The sequence below is a fragment of the Ailuropoda melanoleuca genome, chromosome 2, assembly GCF_002007445.2.
Source record: "Ailuropoda melanoleuca isolate Jingjing chromosome 2, ASM200744v2, whole genome shotgun sequence".
NCBI classification, from domain to species: domain Eukaryota; kingdom Metazoa; phylum Chordata; class Mammalia; order Carnivora; family Ursidae; genus Ailuropoda; species Ailuropoda melanoleuca.
Genome location: NC_048219.1, coordinates 190,525,242 through 190,544,413, shown reverse-complemented (window position 1 = coordinate 190,544,413; position 19,172 = coordinate 190,525,242). Strand labels below are relative to the sequence as shown.

Below are 19,172 nucleotides of genomic sequence, written 5' to 3'. Positions count from 1 at the left end.
CGGAAACTTCACATCTTCTCCCTTCCTGTGGGACAGCCTGCGCCCAGCAAGGTCCCGGCTTGGGAACACAGGGCTGGAGAGAGCCCAAGGGCTGAGCGTCACAAACCAGGGGAAATGTGCTCGTGTTCCTGGAAATCCCCGAGAGGCCAGAGAGAAATCAGCAAGGCCACGGCCAAGGCGGTGACGTTGGTTACCATCTCGGGGCGGGTTTAAGGGGCACTTCCCAACTGCAGCCCTGAGACACCCGAAAAGCAGTCACTGGAATACCAAGCGGCATAGACTTGCCTTGGATGGGGGAGGGTGACCCCCCGCCTCGGAGTCCTGTCTGTCCACAGTTTTCTCCTTCGGATCTGAGTCATCATTCCGCAAAGCTGGAAAAGTGACCCAGAAGACTTCATTGCATTTGAAACTGCAGGGGAAGGAGGTTTCTACCCTGTTTCCATGGATAGTCTGTCTTTCCCCCAAAGGAGCGAACGGCAGTCTGGCTGCAATTCCAGGAGGCTGACAAGGACTTCTTTACCCATGGGCCAGGTGTCTACACTGCTGACAAGGACTTCTTTACCCATGGGCCAGGTATCTACACTGCTGACAAGGATTTCTTTACCCATGGGCCAGGTGTCTATACCAGGTGCTGCACACGCCTGGGTCTCTCTGCCCCTCTGCCTTCCTCTATCCCTAGAAGGGGGAAGGACTAGTAAGCTGAGCCACCGTTGGGCACAGCTATCCTGTGCTTGTGGCCTCCCTGGGACATAGATGATACCAGCCTTTTCTAGTGTCCCCTGTCTCTCCTTCTCTGTCCCTGGGCAGTGGGCTGAGCCAGGCCACCACCATGCTGGGTGTTGTCATAAATGTGCCAGCTTTTCCGTGGGTCTGCTTAGGGCAATTGGAATAGAGGCCACCGAGCAGCCAGCGGGGTGGGGACATCCGTGGGTGGCTGCTACTGCGAGGAACACTGACACCAGGGCCCACTGGCGCTGTCCTCGAAGTAGCCCAATGCTGGACGTGGAGGCCCAGAAGGCAGGGGAGGCCATGCTGAGGAGGGACCATGGGGCAAAGGACCCACCAAGGGGACACCTCTGTGAGTGTCCCCAGGAGCAGCTTCTGTTCAGACTTTCATAGCAGGACTAAGTCTCCAATCCGAGAGACCCCTGTGGGGACCACAGGTTTGTCCCTGGGAACTCAAGGGCGGGAAGAAGCGGTGGCAGCAGCAGTGGCCGCTGGAGCAAGGGGATAACAGCCTTGGCTCCTCTGTGGATGTGGAAATGGAGGGGGAGCCGGCCCCTGGGACATGAGTGGGAACACTCAGGCCCTGCTCCAGTGTCCCTGGAAGGGGCATCCATCAGTGGGACTCACCTAGACCCCCTGCCCTTCCCTCCTTTCTGGGGAGACTCTCTGGTAAGGGGTGAGTCCACTCCTTGCTGGGTCTCCCTGGGCTTATGATGCCTGGAGAGGCCCAGGCTCTGTTGGCTTTTCCAAGGTCAAGTGTGTGGGGACAGGAGCCTGGGGGGCTGTGGGAGGTCGGGGGTGTGTATGATTGATTGGAGCAGCCTGAGGCTGTGTGGATAAGCTCAATTTGGGGGTTCAGTTTGAGGGATCCCTTTTTTGCCGTATACCAAAGCCATGACTCCCAAGGCAACTTTTATCAGGAAGAAAGCTGGTATTTTGAACCCCGTCTGTTTCACTTTTATACCAATCTGTCTGCTGGTTTGGAATTCAGGTGAGGGAAACGGATGCATTTGCGAGGGGCCCACTAACACCCCGAACTGGGTCCAGCACACGGGTACATATCTCTTCCCACGAGTTCTCTTCTACCTGTGCCCCAGATGGGTAAAGGGGCTGGGAGTCCTACTCTCTTGCAATTGCGTGGTCATAATACAGTGATGCCATATGGATTCTGTGGGCATTTGGTGGCAATATTTCAGCTTTGAGGGACTGAGGTGAGGGCAGAGCCTTCGCCCCGAAGCTGAATCTCAGAGACTCCGTGTGTGGTGGCCCAGCAGCAGACCCCCGTAGCTGCCTAGTTTGTACAAAGCCAGAGGGATTGCTGGGAGTGGAAGGGCGAGGATTTCTATAGGGAAGAGAGTGAATCCTTGGTAAGAGGGCTGGGAAGAGGCATCTGGGCAGAGGAGCAGGGGGTTAAGGGGTGCGGGTTGTGGGGACTGACAGAGAACAACCAGGCACCTCGAGAAAGCCGTCCGGACCACTTTCCGAAGGCCTGCACTCCCCTCTAGTGACCATGCTTGGTATTGCAGGTTCCTTAGATCTGGCTTCCGTTGCCTGTTCGGAGAAACTGAAACCGAAATTCCTTCTGTAACTATTTAACCCCCGAAAACTAGCAGTAGGAGAGCCCTTTTTTCTTTCTACATGAAGGTTAACCAATTTAAGGATTGGATTCTGAGATGATTTTGAGATGCACACACAGACATGCTTCCGGCCTGGACAGAGAAATCCACACCTGCCCACGTCATCTGGAGGTGAAGGTCTTCTGGACAGGAGCTCTGGCTGGAAATGGGTGTGGTCGGGGAGACCTTGGGCATTCCCAGGGCAACTGTGCCCGGGGCTGAGAAAGTCCCACACCGAGGATGAGGTTGGCTTTCGCAAACCATCAGCTTAGCGGTCTTGGCCCCGGGGAAACCCAACTAGCGTTAATGAGCTCTCCTCTAGGCCCAAGTCCTGGGCTTTTTCCCTGCCTGGGGCCCATGTTTCTCACATGTACAAGCACCGTGCTCATGAACCGGGCTGGCATCCTGGAAGATCCAGCACACTGGTACACAAGGACCACGTGGGTCTGGCCCTGGGAACACAGAGGTGTGGCCCTGAAGCTCTCCTCCAGGCTCTGCTGGCCATGCCATGTCTTACCTTGGAAGGAGGTTTGTCAGCAGCAGGGGGCCTCCCGGGTCTCCTGGTACAGTGGTTCATGGGCAAGAGCACAACCAGCATGGTTGTACTGATTTCTCAAGATGATGACACTGAAATTGAAAACTCACCTCTCTCATTTGACTCTGGCCCATTACCCTGGGGCATAAAGGGAATACAGGAAAAGTTCCCTCGAGGTCAGATGCCATTTCTGCAACTTCTCCCACCATTTGAGAATGGCCAGTGGGCTCGGTCTTGTAGGGGACACCCTCCCCTCCATAGAGAAAGGAGACCCCCCTGCCTTTTCTGGGCATTCCATCTATAGTCTGTGGCACTCCCTTCCATGAATAATTCAAGGTGCTGGAGGGAGGACTTCAGCCTCCTGAATGTGGAGTCAGGGTGAGAGAGGGGCTCACATATATCCAAGAGCCTGGATCCCAGGCCAAGATGTGAGGATGATAATGGCTTACTTGAGCTGTGCCTGCAAGAACCCAGTATTGGAAATCGTGTCCTCGGCTTGAGCAGGTTGGGCCTGGATTTACCACTTGCCTTCAGACAAAGGTACAGTATAGGAACCCAGGGGCTATCTTGTAGCCCCTGAATAGACACAAAGTAAAGGCATCAGCCAGTTCCTTTAGGGCACTTTAGGCCACAGGCAGTGTGACAAGATTTTGCAAAAAACTTCTAAGAGCGGACATGTCCAAGGGCAAGCAGAGAGCTTGCTCTCAGAGACCCTGGGAAGTGGTCACAGATACCAGACAAGCCAGAAGCTGGGGCTGCGTCATTTTACATCTAAGGCTCGTGCTCCTGAGACCTCGAGACTGGGGTCCTGCGTTTTCCTCCCCAACCAAACACAGGCAACCACAGATGGGCCCTTGGAGGTGGTGGGATGGAGCATGGTCCTCCCTGCCTCCCCAGCAGCTCTGGCAGAAGATGTAAGACAAGTGTCTCAGCTCAGGGCCACCTGTCTCCTGAACACTCCCCACTCTTGTTTCCAGTGGGGACACAGTTGACATTACCACTATAGGAACCCAGAGTACATTGTTCGGTATGAACCAGGGTAGACTCTTTCTGTCCCACACACCATGGGGCTCAGGGGAAACCTTGAATGAAGACTGGGTGAGAGAAAAGTCCTAGATTTGATGGAATGTAGGAATAAGTGGTTTCAGGGCAGATGAAAAATCTCAGACCTGTGGGTCTGAGCGGCAGTGCGAGCTGAAGGTATGATAAGTATCTGATGATTGTTCCGCACACCCCCTGTGTCCAGGCTAGGTCTAGATTTACTAAACAGGCAGCTAATTGGCACCTCTTGCTGGAATCACTCACAAGGCCAGGCTCATACTTCACCCCTGCCTCATCGTCGGACACGGCTCAGACTAGTTCAACCTGGGCATCAGCCAGCAATGTGGGAAGGGTTTAGACACAGAATTTGGGGTTCCTCTCTGTGATTTTCTCCTTTCTAGCATTTCCCCCGTGCTACCCAGAACGCTTAGTGGCCCTGGGCTTCTTCCCTGGCTTTGCTGACCGGAGGGAAGGTGGGCTTTCTACCAAAGGCAAGACTGGCCTGGCCACTCTGGGGGCCAGGTGATAATAAACAGTAAACGCCTTGCATCGGCTGTTTCCTCTTGAGTTTTGACTTCCCTCCAACGTTGGCCTGCTTTGGTTTACTTTTCAGAGGCCTCAGGCGATTGTTCTTTGACTATTGTCCAGAGTTTCTAGCTGTTTTCCACAAGAGGCTCGTTGGTGAGGAGCTCATGCCTGCAGGTCTAAAGCAGACCTCCTTATCCTCAGTCCGAAGCAGCAGACTGGACCTGCCCCCTCCCAGACCCAGCCCTGCTTCTGCCAGTGCCCCCTGACCCCCACCCAGCCAAGGGAGAGAGGTGTGAGCGTGCAGTACATCAACCAGGAAGCGCCCCTTTGTCGGCTGAGACGCTGCCAGAGCAACGCACATTGTGTTCTTCTGTGCCCACGGGAACACAAATGCCCACCTACTTAGGGTGGGCTTGTTCAGGAAACAAAATGACAGAGCAAATGATATGTCTGGGGGAAAACATGGATTATTCTAGAATTCAGTTGGAGTTAATACTTACAGACCTATACAGATAAGACAGATAAGTTGTTGCCAAGAGGGGCACCTGGGTGGCTCAGTCGTTAGGCCTTCGGCTCAGGTCATGATCCCAGGGTCCTGGGATCGAGCCCTGCATCGGGCTCCCTGCTTGGCGGGAAGCCTGCTTCTCCCTCTCCCACACCCCCCTGCCTGTGTTCCCTCTCTCACTGCCTCTCTCTCTCTCAAATAAATAGAATCTTAAAAAAAGGAAAAGGAAAAGAAAAAAGTTGTTGCCGAGAAGCCTATTTTTTCTTTGTTAAAGGAGTAATCTGTTTTTTTGTTTCAAAGGACTTACTTATGCAGCCTTGCCTTTCCAAGGAATGGGGGCCACTGCCCTCCCCTGCTTGCCTCCTGCACTAACTCCCCATCCACAAACTAGGAAAGAAAGAGCCCCAGATATACACCGGGTGTGTGTAAGTGAGTGTTTGGCTTGATAGGAAACCCAGCCAGGCAGTTCAGTCAGTCCCTGGGCCCTGATCCCGGGCCTCGTGAAGCCTCCCCACACAGTTTACACAGAGAAACCTGGAGAACCCTTGTCTCCTCTCAGCCCAGTGGAGCAGGGCGTGAGCCCAGTGGAGATGCCTGGGAGGCCCAGGCTGAGGGGTCCTCACCGAGAGCCTCAGGACCTCAGGAGCAGCAGGTCCTCCTGCAGCTCCCAGGGGCACAGGCACACGGCCCCCTGTAAGGTCACGGCTGAGCTCCCCAGCATCTCAGCCAACAGCCCGCAACTGAGTCCAGGTAAACCAGACTGATGGGATGACAGGTTTAGTGTCCTTTGTTGCCCGAGGGGGGCAGACACCCTCCCTTCAAACATAAAGACCAGCTCAGCCTTTATCTCCACAGCACAGGGCGGTGGGACCTCAATCAACCTGCTCCATTTGGTGAGTCAGACCTCATGTCCTTGGCCATCCAGGCTCTTCCCCCACTTTCCTAACAGCACCCGGTTTCCTCTCCCCTTCACGTGCGGGAGCAGAGGAACTGCTATCAATACCGGGCCCCCCTGAGCAAGCTGGACCAGCCAGATGCTTCAGGGAGTTGGATTCTCGAGAGAAGTTTGCTTCAGAGTTAAAAAAAAAAAAAAAAAAAAAGATGGAAAACATTCATTCTGTGGTGGCTTCTTGACAAGATGGCGGAGCTGTTCCTGGGGCTGCTGTGCTCCCCGGCCTGGTTCTGGGGCCACGTGCAGGCTCTGCATCCAGCCTTCCTGCCCTTTCATGAGCCACTTGGTGTCTGTTCAAAGTGTGTCTTTTTGTTTAACCTACATTAAGCTAGTCTGGCTGGCAAAGAGCCCTAACTGATAGAAGGATGTCTGTGAGTTATTTACTTCCTGTTACTTCTGAGGAGCAGAGCAAATATTAACTCATTAATCCTCATGATGCCGTGAGCTACATACGAGCTTCTCCATTTTACAGACGGGGCGGGGGGCAGGTCACGCACCCGGGGATGCTCAGCCACGAATGAGGAGCTGGGATTCCACCTCCTACCCTGGATTTGGGAACATACTCTGTTTTCTCAAATGCTAGACTCTGCAGTCTCTCACTGCAAATTAGCCCTGTTCACAACACTGAGAATAATCGAGAAGAGCCAACTGCAATTGAGGCTTAATGCAAAATAAAAGTTATGATAGGGACGATGTAGAATCATATTTACTGACATGTAACAGTGCTCATTATATACTATTTAGTGAAAAGTATTGATTAGAACATATTTTATTATTAAGACGGTATAACCATTGTCCCCTCCCAGCTGGTACTCCCCCCTGCCCCATTACAAAGCCTAGAATAATTTTCATCAAATTGGCAAGCATGGTTACTCCTTACCTGGAGAGGACTATCAAGCATTGTGCTTCTTAGTGGTGGAAGATGCAAAGTATGATAGCTTGGAGCTTTGGAGGGGATATCCTGATATGCGCCTCACCATTGAACCCCTGAAAACTTACCTATATGTCGTATATCTGAATTCCTAGTAGGCTTATCTCTCACCATCTGGAGTACGTGTGACTCAACAAGGCTTTCAGAAGACTCAACACTTCCTGCTCCTCAGCTGTAATTAACGTACTGTCATTGTGCTGGTTAATTTTATGTGTCAACTTGATTGGACCATGGGACTCCCTGTTTAAACATTATTTCTGGGTATGTCATTGAGGATGTTTCTGGATGAGATCGGCATTTTAATCGGTGGGGATTCAATGGGGATTTACACTATCTGTTCTTCTGGTTCTTGGGCCTTCAGACTTGGGCTGGAATTACACCTCAACTTTACGGGGTCTGTGGCTTGCAGATGGCATACCGTGGGGATTCTCTGCATGCATAATTACATAAGCCGGTTCCACATAATAAATCCATATCTCTATATCTGTATCCATACCTTTATCTATATCTATATATGATTCTGTTTCCAAAACTATAAGTTCTGTTTCTCTGGAGAGCCCTGATTAATATAGTCATTGATATGGCAGACCGATGTACTGTATTTTAGAGACCAGGCAGACTAGGTCCCTTCAGGCTATTTGGTGACGGAGAACAGGAGAATTCATATGGTCCTGGGGCAAGACTGTAAATGTGTATTGCTGTCCAGTCCGTGTGAAATGAACTACTTCTTATCCTATTTCCCACCGGATATTTTAAAAGCACATTTTCCATAGTAACAGCTGCACAGTATACCATGGGCCGTGCTACTCTGCTCTAATGAGGGTACAACATCTACCACAACAGCTGGAATTGGTGCTACTACCTAATTACAGTTCTTTTCTTTTCTTTTTTTTTTAGAGAGAGAGAGAGAGCATATGCAAGCAGTTAGGGAGGGGCAGAGGGAGAGGGAGAGAGAATCTTAAGCATTCTCCACGCTGAGCGCAGAGCTCGATGCGGGCTTGAACCCACAACCCTGAGATCACAACCCGAGCCAAAATCAAGAGTCAGATGCTTAACTGACTGAGTCACCCAGGTGCCCCTTGATTACATGTCGAGTAGCCATGAACCAAGTAGCTTCTACAGAGGCCAGACCACACGGAAAGGTAATGAGGCTATAACCACTATAGCCTTGAAATCTTTGCAGGTGGCACTAATTCCCCAGCCCAGGAATATGATTTTGCTTTTGACTATTTTACCATGGGAAATTTCAGTTCCAGGACCTTCCACTGGGCTTTTCTTAAGACAGTCATTATTATTTCGCAGGGTATTTTATAGGTTAAAGAATCAGTTCATCCAACGGTCCTGTATGCCCTAATTATACACTCAGGAACTGGGGTGGCTCCAAGGAGTGAGTGGACCCACTGGGACATGGATATTCCCTGACATCCATACACTCCACTCTAACAAGGACCACGCTGGTGCTTTTCATCCCTAGAGCACCATCAAATCAGATGCTGTATTCAATAGTCTTTGAAAGATCTATGTATTTTCCTTTCTCTGACATAAGGTTCTAGAATAAAAGATCATTGGTCTTCTTGGTGAAGAACTGAGGAAATCACTACATGTACATTTGCAGTTCTCATTTCCATCAGCAGGTTTTAGGTCCAAGAATTGACTCAGGTCTGGAAACTGGGCAAGGGATCTTGACTTCTCATTGGGGCAGCTGAACTCAGCTATCTGATCATCTATTTTTAATTGCTTTTGATGGTATATATGAAGCAATATCCTTGTTGGCTGCCCATCCGTATTGCCTGTCAGAACACCACGTCCTATTAGCTATCTCCAGAGACTTCTGTGGACCAGGCCCCCTGGCTGTCATTCTAACCTTGCTGTCCATTCCAGAAGTTACATCATCTTGCTCCAACAGTTAAATGCTGCCCCCTGCTTTGGTTATTCAGCCATTTTCATCGCTACCAGAGAACCCAGTTCTGTAAACGTGCCTACATTGTTCCAACCAACAGAGGATGGCCCCTACTGAGCATCTGGAGGATACTGGCGTCCTCTCAGCAGTGCATGACCACCTTGTTAAGTTAGTGTCTCTGAGGAACAGTGGAGGGATGGGGTTCCCAGCTGTAGAGAGGATAGCCATGCCAATTTCACCAGGCTTTAGATTCCCCCTTTCCATAATCTGTCCCTGCAGCTCCCCTATCTCTACTTCTGTTCGTCTAGTGTGTACCCTGGCTTACAGCAAGCCTCTAAGAGCTACCCAGGAGCATCTTAGAACCATCACCCATGGCCCTTGCCAGGCTAATGAAGTTCTGTGGCACAGAAGAGTGCATCCATATCAACAATTCTCCTCTTTCCAGTTTCCTATTCCCCTTTCTTCATTTAGGATCCACTCCCAGACACAATCCCCTGGCACCAGCTGGTACGCGTTCACCGGTCCTACAGCGCCATTGGCCTAGAAACTCTCTTCTCCTAGCAGCCCCACACAGGACATTCCCAGTCAGGGCATGCCACGGCTACTCTGCATTGTCCTCATTCAGGCAAGAAGTGGGGTGGGAAGGTCTGTCTCCAAAGCAGGGGCAGGAGTTCTCTTCTGCAGGCCCAGTGGGTTCAGGGGATCTGGAGTTCAGAGTTCTCATGCACATCTTCCTAGAGAGCTCCTTTCTGAGTTTCAGGACTTCACTCCTTCTTCATTAGTGCCCTAACTTTGGCATAAGGGACCATATAGAACTTAGAATTCAGTCTTCTCTGGAGTTCCGCCATTCTTAAAATTAGGGCCAGGCCTTCCTTACTGTCTGCTTTCCAGCTGCAGGTATGAGGATCTCTTGGTTTAGGGGGTGATTAACAGGTTTAAGCCTGTCATTTACTCTTTTCAACATGTTAGTGGCACTTAGCAATAGCCATCAAAATCCACGGTTCTTAGAGTTACTATTTCTCCTTTTGTAAATGTCAGGCAATTGTATCAGCTGGTATGCCTCTCCCCCTGTAGCTCACCCAGTTTCCTACAGGTGAAAGTTTTGGCAATGGCACTGTTATAACACCCCAGTGACTATCAACATTCCGCTTGTCACCATCTGGCCAGGCAGTGATCCAACACTAGAACCCCATCCTTAAAGCCCATTTGCTGGGATCGTCACCTGAAGTTAGGTTCCTTGGAAGCAGAGACTGAGATAAAGTCTCTAAGTAAGTGATTTATTATGAGAATTTTTTCAGGAGAAAAAGGGAGAGGGAAGCAGGATTGAGTGGTGGGAAAAACCAAGCATGGATGTGGCCCCAGCTGGAGACTAGCTCCAGCTTGATCTCGTGGGGACTGAAGGAGCATGAATCACACCACACATTGGTCCCACCTTGGGGCTGAGGGCCAGCCCCACACTCAAGAGGTGTAAACTTCAGGTGAATCTGGCACTGGAAGAAGGTGATGCTTTGGGGAGCAGTGGTATCAGCGGCCAATCCTCACAGCAGCCGGGAGATGAGGACTCTGCCCCAAAAGGGAGTTTTCCAGGATACCAACAACCTCCACTATGCCAGTGAACTGCTCTCATTTGTTTCTTCAATAGCAAACACTTCCTTGAATTTCCTCTCGAATTCTGCCTCTAGTCTAAGTCCCATTAGGCCAAAGTCATTGTACTGAAAAATAAATCATAGAGACAAGTATAACGATCCTCATTGTCAGTGTTATTAGACAACTTGCAATCAAGAAGGTTGAAGACCTTGTCTTAAACACCTAAGTTACATTAACTGGGTGATGCTTAAAAATTCATGCAGCTAAGAGGAACTGTTATTTCCTAAATGTAGGATTACTCCTCATTAAGCAGACAGAAACGGGAAATCATTGCCGACTTGGGACTTCGACTTACCTGGTTTGGGTTGTTTATGTTAGTGAGACTTAGAAATGTTCTTTGCAACAACCATCAAAGAGCCCAGTCTAACTACAATCAGCCATCTCCTTCCCCACCACTTCTGTCCTCTCTGGTGACCCCTGTAAACTACATGTTCTATTCACATGCACAGGAATCTGAAATTGGGACTTCTGAGAGTTTCCAGTGAGTTATCTGGGGAGAGATAAGAAGGGCGATATAACTTTAAGGTGTGATTCTCTCCTTGAGTTTGGAGCAGGCGGGACTGCTCTGTTCTCTGTGGGCACCTGTTTCCTTGAAGTGGGGGAATGAGCTCTCGGGAGCCTGGGGTTCTGGTTGCAGAAATACCTTCTGACTCACTGTTACTATGCCATGGTGAGTTTATGTCCTGAATTAGAAAAGTCACTTCCTTCCAGAAGCCTTCCTTGTGCGGGCTTGTTGTAAGGTGAGGGAAATGTAAAATTTTCCAGGCACCAGAATATGAGGGCCGAGCGACTCAAAGGGAAAAAATGAAACGAAAGCAGGGAGAGCCCCTTACCTTGTAAGACATCCTGTGGTTCTGAAAGATGAGGCGCATGTCCCGCACAAACCCTTCCACTTGGCGATAACCCTGTCTATTCAGCTTCTTCTTGATTTTGTCCAACCACATGGGTTCCTTTAGGTTTTGAGAAACCTCTCTAATCTGGTGAGAAAAAAAATATCAATGGGAGAGTTACTGGCATAGTTCAATGTCCCCAAATCCGGCAGAGATACAAGGTACAGATAATGGCAGCTCATGCTCTCCCTCTCATGGGTTCAGATCACAAATCCCTCCGGTGCCTGTAGGAAGGGCAGGGAACGTCACCGTGGCCTATAATCATGGTTGGTTGTTATTACTTACATAATAATAATATGGAATCTTCGAAAAAAAGGAGCTCTCTGAATGGCAGTAGACCTTCAAGAGGAGGAACTCACATTTCTGCAAAAGAAGAAGGCTGTCAATAAAAAGCAGTTTGGACACATTAAGCCCATATACATGCCCAGGCAAAGGCGTGACTCACACCGGTGTTCTGGAAGTTTCCCCAAACATGTTTGGCTCTTGGAAACAGACATGTAATAACTGAGTTATTTTTTCCACAGTCCAGTTCTGGTATGATTTCAGCATGATTGAGACATGGCTTGGATGAACAGTCTCCCTCGGGGCGCCCTTCCCTTCACCCCTTGTCTGTTGGACTGCTCACGTGTCCGGGGTAAGGAGAAGGCTTGGGGTGGGCACCCAACTCACCATCTGCTCCTCAGGCTGCATCTGCCTCTGCAGGACCTCAGATTCCCCGTGACGCTGCTGCCTTCCCGAAGACTCCTTTATCCGGCAGAAGGTGCAACTCCACGGGCTCCTGAGAGGTCGGGCGTAAGTGAGCAAGGGCCAGGCCCCTGGAAACAGCCCCTGTTCCCACGGTGGCCACCGTCCTCCTTTCAGGCATGGCCGGTGGACACAGCTGGGAGATGAAGGGGACACCTCCCAGAGTCTCCAAGACCCCATGTGGGGCCTGAGCCCACGACCCTCCTCCCATCAAGGCTGGCAACAGGGGGCTCAGTGCGCGGAGGGCTGTGTCAGGGTGAGTGGTGGGCTCTCCTTTCCCCACCGGAGTTGCTGGGAGCACAAGGCGCCCTGCCTGTCACACCCAAGTGTCAAAACTGGGCCTTCAGCCCTGGGGATCCAGGCCTCTATCAGCCGCTGAGCCCGTGGTAAAATGCATGAACCAGGCCACGCTTCCTGCCTTTTCTGAAAAAGCACAGAACACAAACAGCTTGTGTCCCCACCTCTGTGAACAGGAGCCCAGGCTGGAAAACTTGTTGAAGCAGTGTGAAAGCAAGGGATCCAGCCACCAGCCTCAGCATCCCAGCCTAAGCAAAGAACAGCATTCTCTCGTGCTACCAGTGTCTTTAAACAGCTCTCTGGATCATACTGCTGGACCCCGTACGTCCGACCCTGCTCTTTCTCTGCCTGGACACATAGGTTCCTCCTATGGCAGGGGGAAGGCTCCCTAACTGGGGTGGGGGGGACTTCATCTCACAAACCTCTCAGTTTCCACAGGTGGGATGTGACAGTCCTCATGAAAAGATCTGGAACAAGTATCACAGCAGAACAGCTGTCCTCCATCCCGGCACGTCTCACACACATCGGAGTTTCCCAGCTAGAAGGCGAAAGAATGTCCGTACCCCTGGTGAGACCCCAGCAGGCCACCGCGATGGGAATCTAGAATTCGCTGCCTTTGTGTGAACCTGCCTGGACACATTTATGCTTCTCCCCGAGGGATGAAGGAGCAGCATAGAGTGGAGACTTCAGAAGAAATTGCCATCTGCAATGCTGCTCGGGGTGGGGGTGGGGGGCTTGTGTGTCATACCAGAAAAGTTCTTCCTATAAAACCAGAGATCCTAACACAGAAAGACTAGCAGAAAAACAAGAAGATGATGTTATAGGAACCTGAATAATATTATCACCTTGCAGATAAGACAAGTCCCCGAAATAAAGTGTTAAATGCATTTGCCTATACCGCAAGAAGACAGACTCACAGGCGAAATATTGAGAATTTAATAGACGGGATAAACTCCCTAATGTGGAAAGTGATAGAAGATGAAAAGACATTCATTAACAATTATTTTGAGTCTTGTTTTGGGCTTTTGGTGAAAATGCTTGCGTTGGGTGAATTGGGTTCTGGCTATTTCTTTTGTTGTTAAAAATGGCTATGCATGAAGAGCTGCTAGCCCCAGTGAACATCTAGCCAAATACTCCCATTCGGTGTTCCAAGGGATCCTCAAGGACACCTCCAATTGTGGCTGAGACTGCTCTGGCACGGAGCCATGGGGCCATTTTTCTTCTCATCAGTGCAGACACTCATAGATTACTATCATCAGTCTCCAGGAAGTGATGACCCCTCTCCCCAGAAGGACAAGGAAATAACAAATACAACCAATGTTTAAGACTCCCATATGTATAGTTCTTAACAGATACATCTGCTTGCTTCTTAATCCAGCTGCACACTAAAATCATCCAGGCAGAGTATGTAAAATACTAATGTCTTGGTCCCAACACCAGAGATACTAAATCAATTGGTCTGGGTGGGAGCAGCCATTGGTATTCTTTTTTATTTTATTTTATTTTATTTTATTTTATTTTATTTTTTTATTTTATTTTATTTTATTTTAAAGATTTTATTTATGCGACAGAGACAGAGATAGAGACAGCCAGCGAGAGAGGGAACACAAGCAGGGGGAGTGGGAGAGGAAGAAGCAGGCTCATAGTGGAGGAGCCTGATATGGGGCTCGATTCCATAACGCCAGGATCACGCCCTGAGCCGAAGGCAGACGCGTAACCGCCGTGCCACCCAGGCGCCCCTGGTATTCTTTTTTAATTTATAAAATGGGTAATTTTTGTATCCGAATCATTTGGGACTTTTGAACAATCCTAATGTCCAAAACATAGCTTAGACTGATTAAATCAGAATTTCCTATAGAGTGGAATCCAGGTAATGTTGTTTTTCAAAGGTCCTCAGGTCACTCAGTGTTGAGTCAACCCAAGTTGAGATTTAGTCTGGTTATTAGGCATGGGGATATTATAAGTCAATGTTGAATTGGTCCATAATATCTACCCCTGGAGAGATTATGAACAGGGATGAGGGTGTAAGTCCATCCTAGACGAGCCACACAAACACTGGACTGGAAAGCTGTTTAGATGATTGAAGACTCCTCAGTTGGCCAAGGGTCAAAAGCAGTGTGGATAAGAATAAATCTTGTTGGGGGACTGCTCTGAACGTAAAGTGTACATGAAACTATCTGACTACCCCTCCTCTGTTGGACGTCCTGTGTCAGTATTACTGCTTGATACCCTCTGTGAGTGCTGCCCCCTGGAGTTGTACAAGGGTGACTGCTTCAAATGTCTATTTTGATGAAATGAAAGGAATCAAAGTATAATTTAGCGTAGAGACTGCAGTCACCCATAATTTTGACAGACCTTATAGCAGGCATCCACGTGGGACCACCCCGTGATGGGCTGCGTGGTGATCGTTTCAGCCCTCACCAGCTTAGCACCCTGACGGCTCCCTCAAGACCAGATACATGGCCTCCATAAAAGGCCCACTTGCCCTGCATGCATTTCTCTGCAGGATTCACAATAGGGTCCACCCCCCTAAACTCATCAGCTTGGCCGAGCCTGTTCCTTCTGGCGGATCTTAGCTCTGCCTACACCTTGGAGTAGATGTTTGGGACTTTCCTTTCCTTCCCTATTGCCTTCTTTAAAATGCTTTTCTCCCAAATTTGCTCCTTACTCCTAATCTGCATGCCAGCTTTGGCTATTACCACTTCAGGCCCTGGCTCTAGAGACCCCAGTGGTCTAGAGCTCTGCTTCCCATACTCACGTTCAAGGGGACATGAGGAAACAGGAAGGTTTCCCTGAGCAAATAGGAAAGGATGAAATAACAAATGCAACCACACACGGTCTCCAGAACCACCTTCCTGGTGCAGGTGATCCGTCTGCTGTTCTCTGCTCATCGCGTACAGTGACACGCTCCAACTGAGTGTGGGCACACATTAGGGAAACACAGCAATGACACAGTGCACCAGGGACAAGGCCTGGATTATCTGGGGTTACAGGTGTAGTACTTACATAAGGGTCAACTAAGGTGTTGTTGTAAGACTTTGGTATTGTCCGCTGAAAAGAGAGAAAGATTAAATGACAATACTGAATACAAGGATTGCATCCATCCCTCATTTAACAGCTATCTGTGGAGAAACTCAAGCCACAGTCCACCCATTATTTCATACCTGTTTTATGGACTTAAATATATCTACTTGGAGAATAAAATACCAAAATACCACTGTTTGGCCCAATGCAAGTTCAATTTCCTGGATTTCTGACCCAAAGTAGGTCTTCATGAAGCCATGCAGGGAGTCTGCCCCTGGTTTCTACGGATGGAGTTGAAGAAACTCCACTGGTTCTCCTACTTCGAAGGTTCTCAGCTATTTTTCTCTCCATTAGAAAATATCATCCCACCAGGAGGAGATGCAATGAGAGAATCAGGTCAAGAACTCATCACCAACAGCCCCAGTGACCACAGGACCCAGAGTCCTGGAATCTATAGAAATGTCCCAGAGAACTGCGCTGCCTTTTGCAGTCTTCTTAGGACATGGTCTCTAAGATAAAATGTGCCCAATGTCCCCAGTGCTGCAGCTTTTCTTCCAGAAGGTCACCCTCCTCTCTCCCAAAAAGATGTCAGCTGGGTGACTTTTCAGAGGTAATTGATTATCACTCACTAAACTTACAATGCTTTTCCATATTCAGTAGAACGACCTGGCCTCCTTCCCTCTGTAATGCAGCTTTTATCTCCAGCCCAGGGCACAGTAGTCACAGACAAGTGTGATCCACGGGACAATGACCTGAGAAGTGGCCATGCCATTGCCCATCTCTCTGGGTGACCTAAAATCCCCCACCCCTCCCCATGTTAGAATTTGAGGTTGAAACAATCCTTGAGGTCAGGAATATTGTTTCAATCAACTTTAATGACCACTGGACATTTAGTATGGGCTTGATAATCATATGTTGAATGAGTAAATGAATGAATATTGCTGAGCTTAGGAAAAGGGATTACTTGCTATCTCTTAAGAAATATTAGCATACAATATACTGGAGGAATATATTATTTTATAACATAGCAACTGTCACCAAAAGATATTAGTGGCCCTTGTCAGGAGCCAATAAGCTGCCATGTGGTATTAAGAGTGATACTGAAGTTTCCAAAAGCCAAGGGGCTCCATCAGCAAAAGAGGTTCTGAGAGGCACAGAGGACCCCTAGGGGTAATAATGGATTGCAAGATCTGCCATTTTGGAGAGCTCACAGGGAGACACAAAATATAGAGGCAGCTGAGGCTTGTTGCTGAAAAGTGTTGCACCCATGGATAAGGGTAGATCCTGTCCATAAGTCGCCAGCTCACAGGGGTAATCTAACTGAGTAACTATTTTATCTTATTTTTTAATTTTTATTCTATTTTTAAGTAAGTTGTATGACCAACGTGGGACTTGAACTCATGATCCTGAGACAAGAGTCACATGTCTACCCACTGAACCAGCAGGAATCCCAAACTGAGTAACTCTAGACATCTGGGAAATGATACAGATGCTGGTCTTTAAAATACTAAAAGATCAAATACTAGTTTCCCTTTAGGAAATCCAGGGGATGAAATGTCCCAAGGACTGAAAAGTTCAAATGATCCAGGGCATCAGATAATCACATTCCTAGTGGAAGACAAAGTCTCATTGGCCAGCTAGGCATGGCCTATCTTAGAAGTCTGAATGTCTTGGATGGCCACTCCTACTTGAACTGTGTAAGAATGACACTTCTCTCCCTCTTTCTCAAGTTCTTGTTCGTACCCAATCTTGGAAAATCTATCACCTTGCCTTGAATCTACACTGCACTTAACCTGTTTGTTTGTTGTCTACATAGACTTTTTCCATAGAGGAAAAAATCATTTTCTCAAAAAGGAGGTCTGGACAGCCCCTCTGATGGAGCCAAAAGGGTAGCATCGAAGTAAATAATTTTCCAGATCTGCCCCTCCCAAATGATACATCAATCTTCCAAGAACTTCCTTCCCAACAGCACCATCCTCAAGAAGGGCAAATAATTTCCCCTGGGGAAAAAAAGTACGTCTGTGTGTACATTTAAGTGGAAGGTGAAAGGGGATGAAATGCATCAGAAAAGAAAATATGCCTTTTGTTTCCTATCTCATGAAATGATATGGGTTTGTATAGGTCTCAGAATAGACTATCTGCTGGAGTAGGGTCATCTGAATCACTTAATGAATTCACCATTAGACTTCATTAAAGTTAGACAATTGTAATGATGATTTTAAAAATCTGGATTTGAGTTGAAGATGACCCTATATCACCTTATTTTTTTCTAAGATTTATTTATTCATTTAAGAAACAGAGAGAGAGAGAGCAAACGAATAGGGGGAGAGGCAGAGGGAGAGGGAGACAAGCAGACTACCAGCTGAGTGGGGAGCCCTACGCAGGGCTCGATCCCTGATATCATAACCTGAACTGAAATAAAGACTCAGATGCTTAACCGACTGAGCCACCCAGGTGCCCCGACCCTATCTTATTATGAAAGGTCTTTTTGTGTTGCATAATCACGTTTGCTTTTGCAACTCTGACATCCTTACAACTTCTGCATCTACAGCTAAAGCTTATGTATGGGTCTGTTTCGATGGCTCCTTATCATCTCCACCTCAAACGATTTACCATTCAAAGAAGATCTTGCCTTTTGTGCAGCATAACGTTCAAAGTAGCAACTCTGTAGTCACACGCCCAAAAAAGGGGAGAGGAGGGTTGGAGGAAGCTTAATTATAATTACCCAATTGAGAACTATAAGTAAGTGTACATATAACATCAGTTATGTGATGAGAACTTACAAAAAGTGACATAATAATCACCTTTCTTTTCCTGAAATATTTTCTTGGAGGATTATGTAGAAGTCCTTTCTGAAAGATAAAAAGATCCAAGTTTGTGGCTAGCCTATTTCTATTTTGTAAGTCTGGCATTTCCAGCCTTCTCCCATATATATTTCTACCTGGGTGTCCCACTGTCAAAGCCAGGGTGGCTAAATGAGAAAACATCTCCCTCTCCTCACCTGTACTTCTAGAATTCAATCAGTGGTAGAATTTCAAGGATTGGAAAATCATCTTTAAACTTTTTTCTTTTCTCTTGTCTTTTTTCCTAAGTTTTAAGAGGTTTTCCTTCATAATCTCTTTAACACCTCCCACTTCCTTTCCATTCCCACCAATGCCACTCATGATGAGTCCATACACCAGGGCTATTCAATCAACACACACTTGTCCCATGTGTACTGAGTATCAGACACTCTGGACAATCTTGGGCACACAAAGATGGACAAACCCTAGAGGTATCTAGAAAGAAAAAGAGAATGCACAGAAGGATAAGTATAAAACAGTATAAGAAAGGTCTTAGTAGTGGGCTCATGGAACCCACGGAAGGGAGGACCGGGGCCAGGTCATTCAGGGAATGTTTAGAGAAGGGAGACATTTGACATGAGCATTGCAAGTTGAGTATAGGTGTCTTTGGGCTGAAAGACACCAAAGTCATTTCAAGCCCCCAAGGTTGCCTAAAATATTGTTTTAAATATATCATTGCACACCTCAGAAGACTTCACTGATTTTTCATTTTCTATATTATGAGTTTAAACTCCTTAGGTTGATATTAAATCCCTCCATAAACAAGCCCAATCGATGGATCGCTCCTTATCACACATAACCAGTCTACCCCAACCCACAGAGATACTTTAGTTGAGGTTCTGGTTTTTATGCCTTTCTTTCTCTGGAGTAACCTCTTTCCATTTGTTTGACTGTAGACTGTCTTCTTTCAGTGCATGAAGTTGTCTACATGCACCTGAGTCACTATGACCTCTTCCCCCTCCAAGCTCAGGCCTCTAACCAGACAGAACCCCT

The 19,172-nt window shown here is 48.1% G+C and overlaps 1 protein-coding gene and 1 long non-coding RNA gene across 15 annotated transcripts in view; one reads left to right on the top strand and one right to left on the bottom strand.

Moving 5' to 3' along the window:
* Positions 1-104: 104 nt before the first annotated feature.
* On the top strand, positions 105-13,894 carry LOC117801151. Its single transcript, XR_004623657.1, has 2 exons — positions 105-573; positions 11,796-13,894. It is a non-coding gene; the product is annotated as an uncharacterized LOC117801151 (long non-coding RNA).
* The window catches only part of LOC100464061 (nuclear body protein SP140-like protein), a 62,581-nt gene continuing 53,399 nt past the window's right edge, over positions 9,991-19,172 (bottom strand). For 13 of the 14 annotated variants that reach the window (XM_019797743.2, XM_019797744.2, XM_034655357.1 and 10 more), the window contains 7 exons: positions 18,141-18,188; positions 15,319-15,363; positions 12,735-12,850; positions 11,941-12,049; positions 11,557-11,634; positions 11,215-11,358; positions 9,991-10,446 (listed from right to left, as the gene is read on the bottom strand). In XM_019797743.2, coding sequence (XP_019653302.1) covers positions 10,339-10,446; positions 11,215-11,358; positions 11,557-11,634; positions 11,941-12,049; positions 12,735-12,850; positions 15,319-15,363; positions 18,141-18,188 — 648 coding nt within the window. In that variant the 3' untranslated portion in view covers positions 9,991-10,338. The remainder of the gene's footprint in view (positions 10,447-11,214; positions 11,359-11,556; positions 11,635-11,940; positions 12,050-12,734; positions 12,851-15,318; positions 15,364-18,140; positions 18,189-19,172) is intronic. The other variant, XM_019797742.2, reaches the window with a different exon arrangement.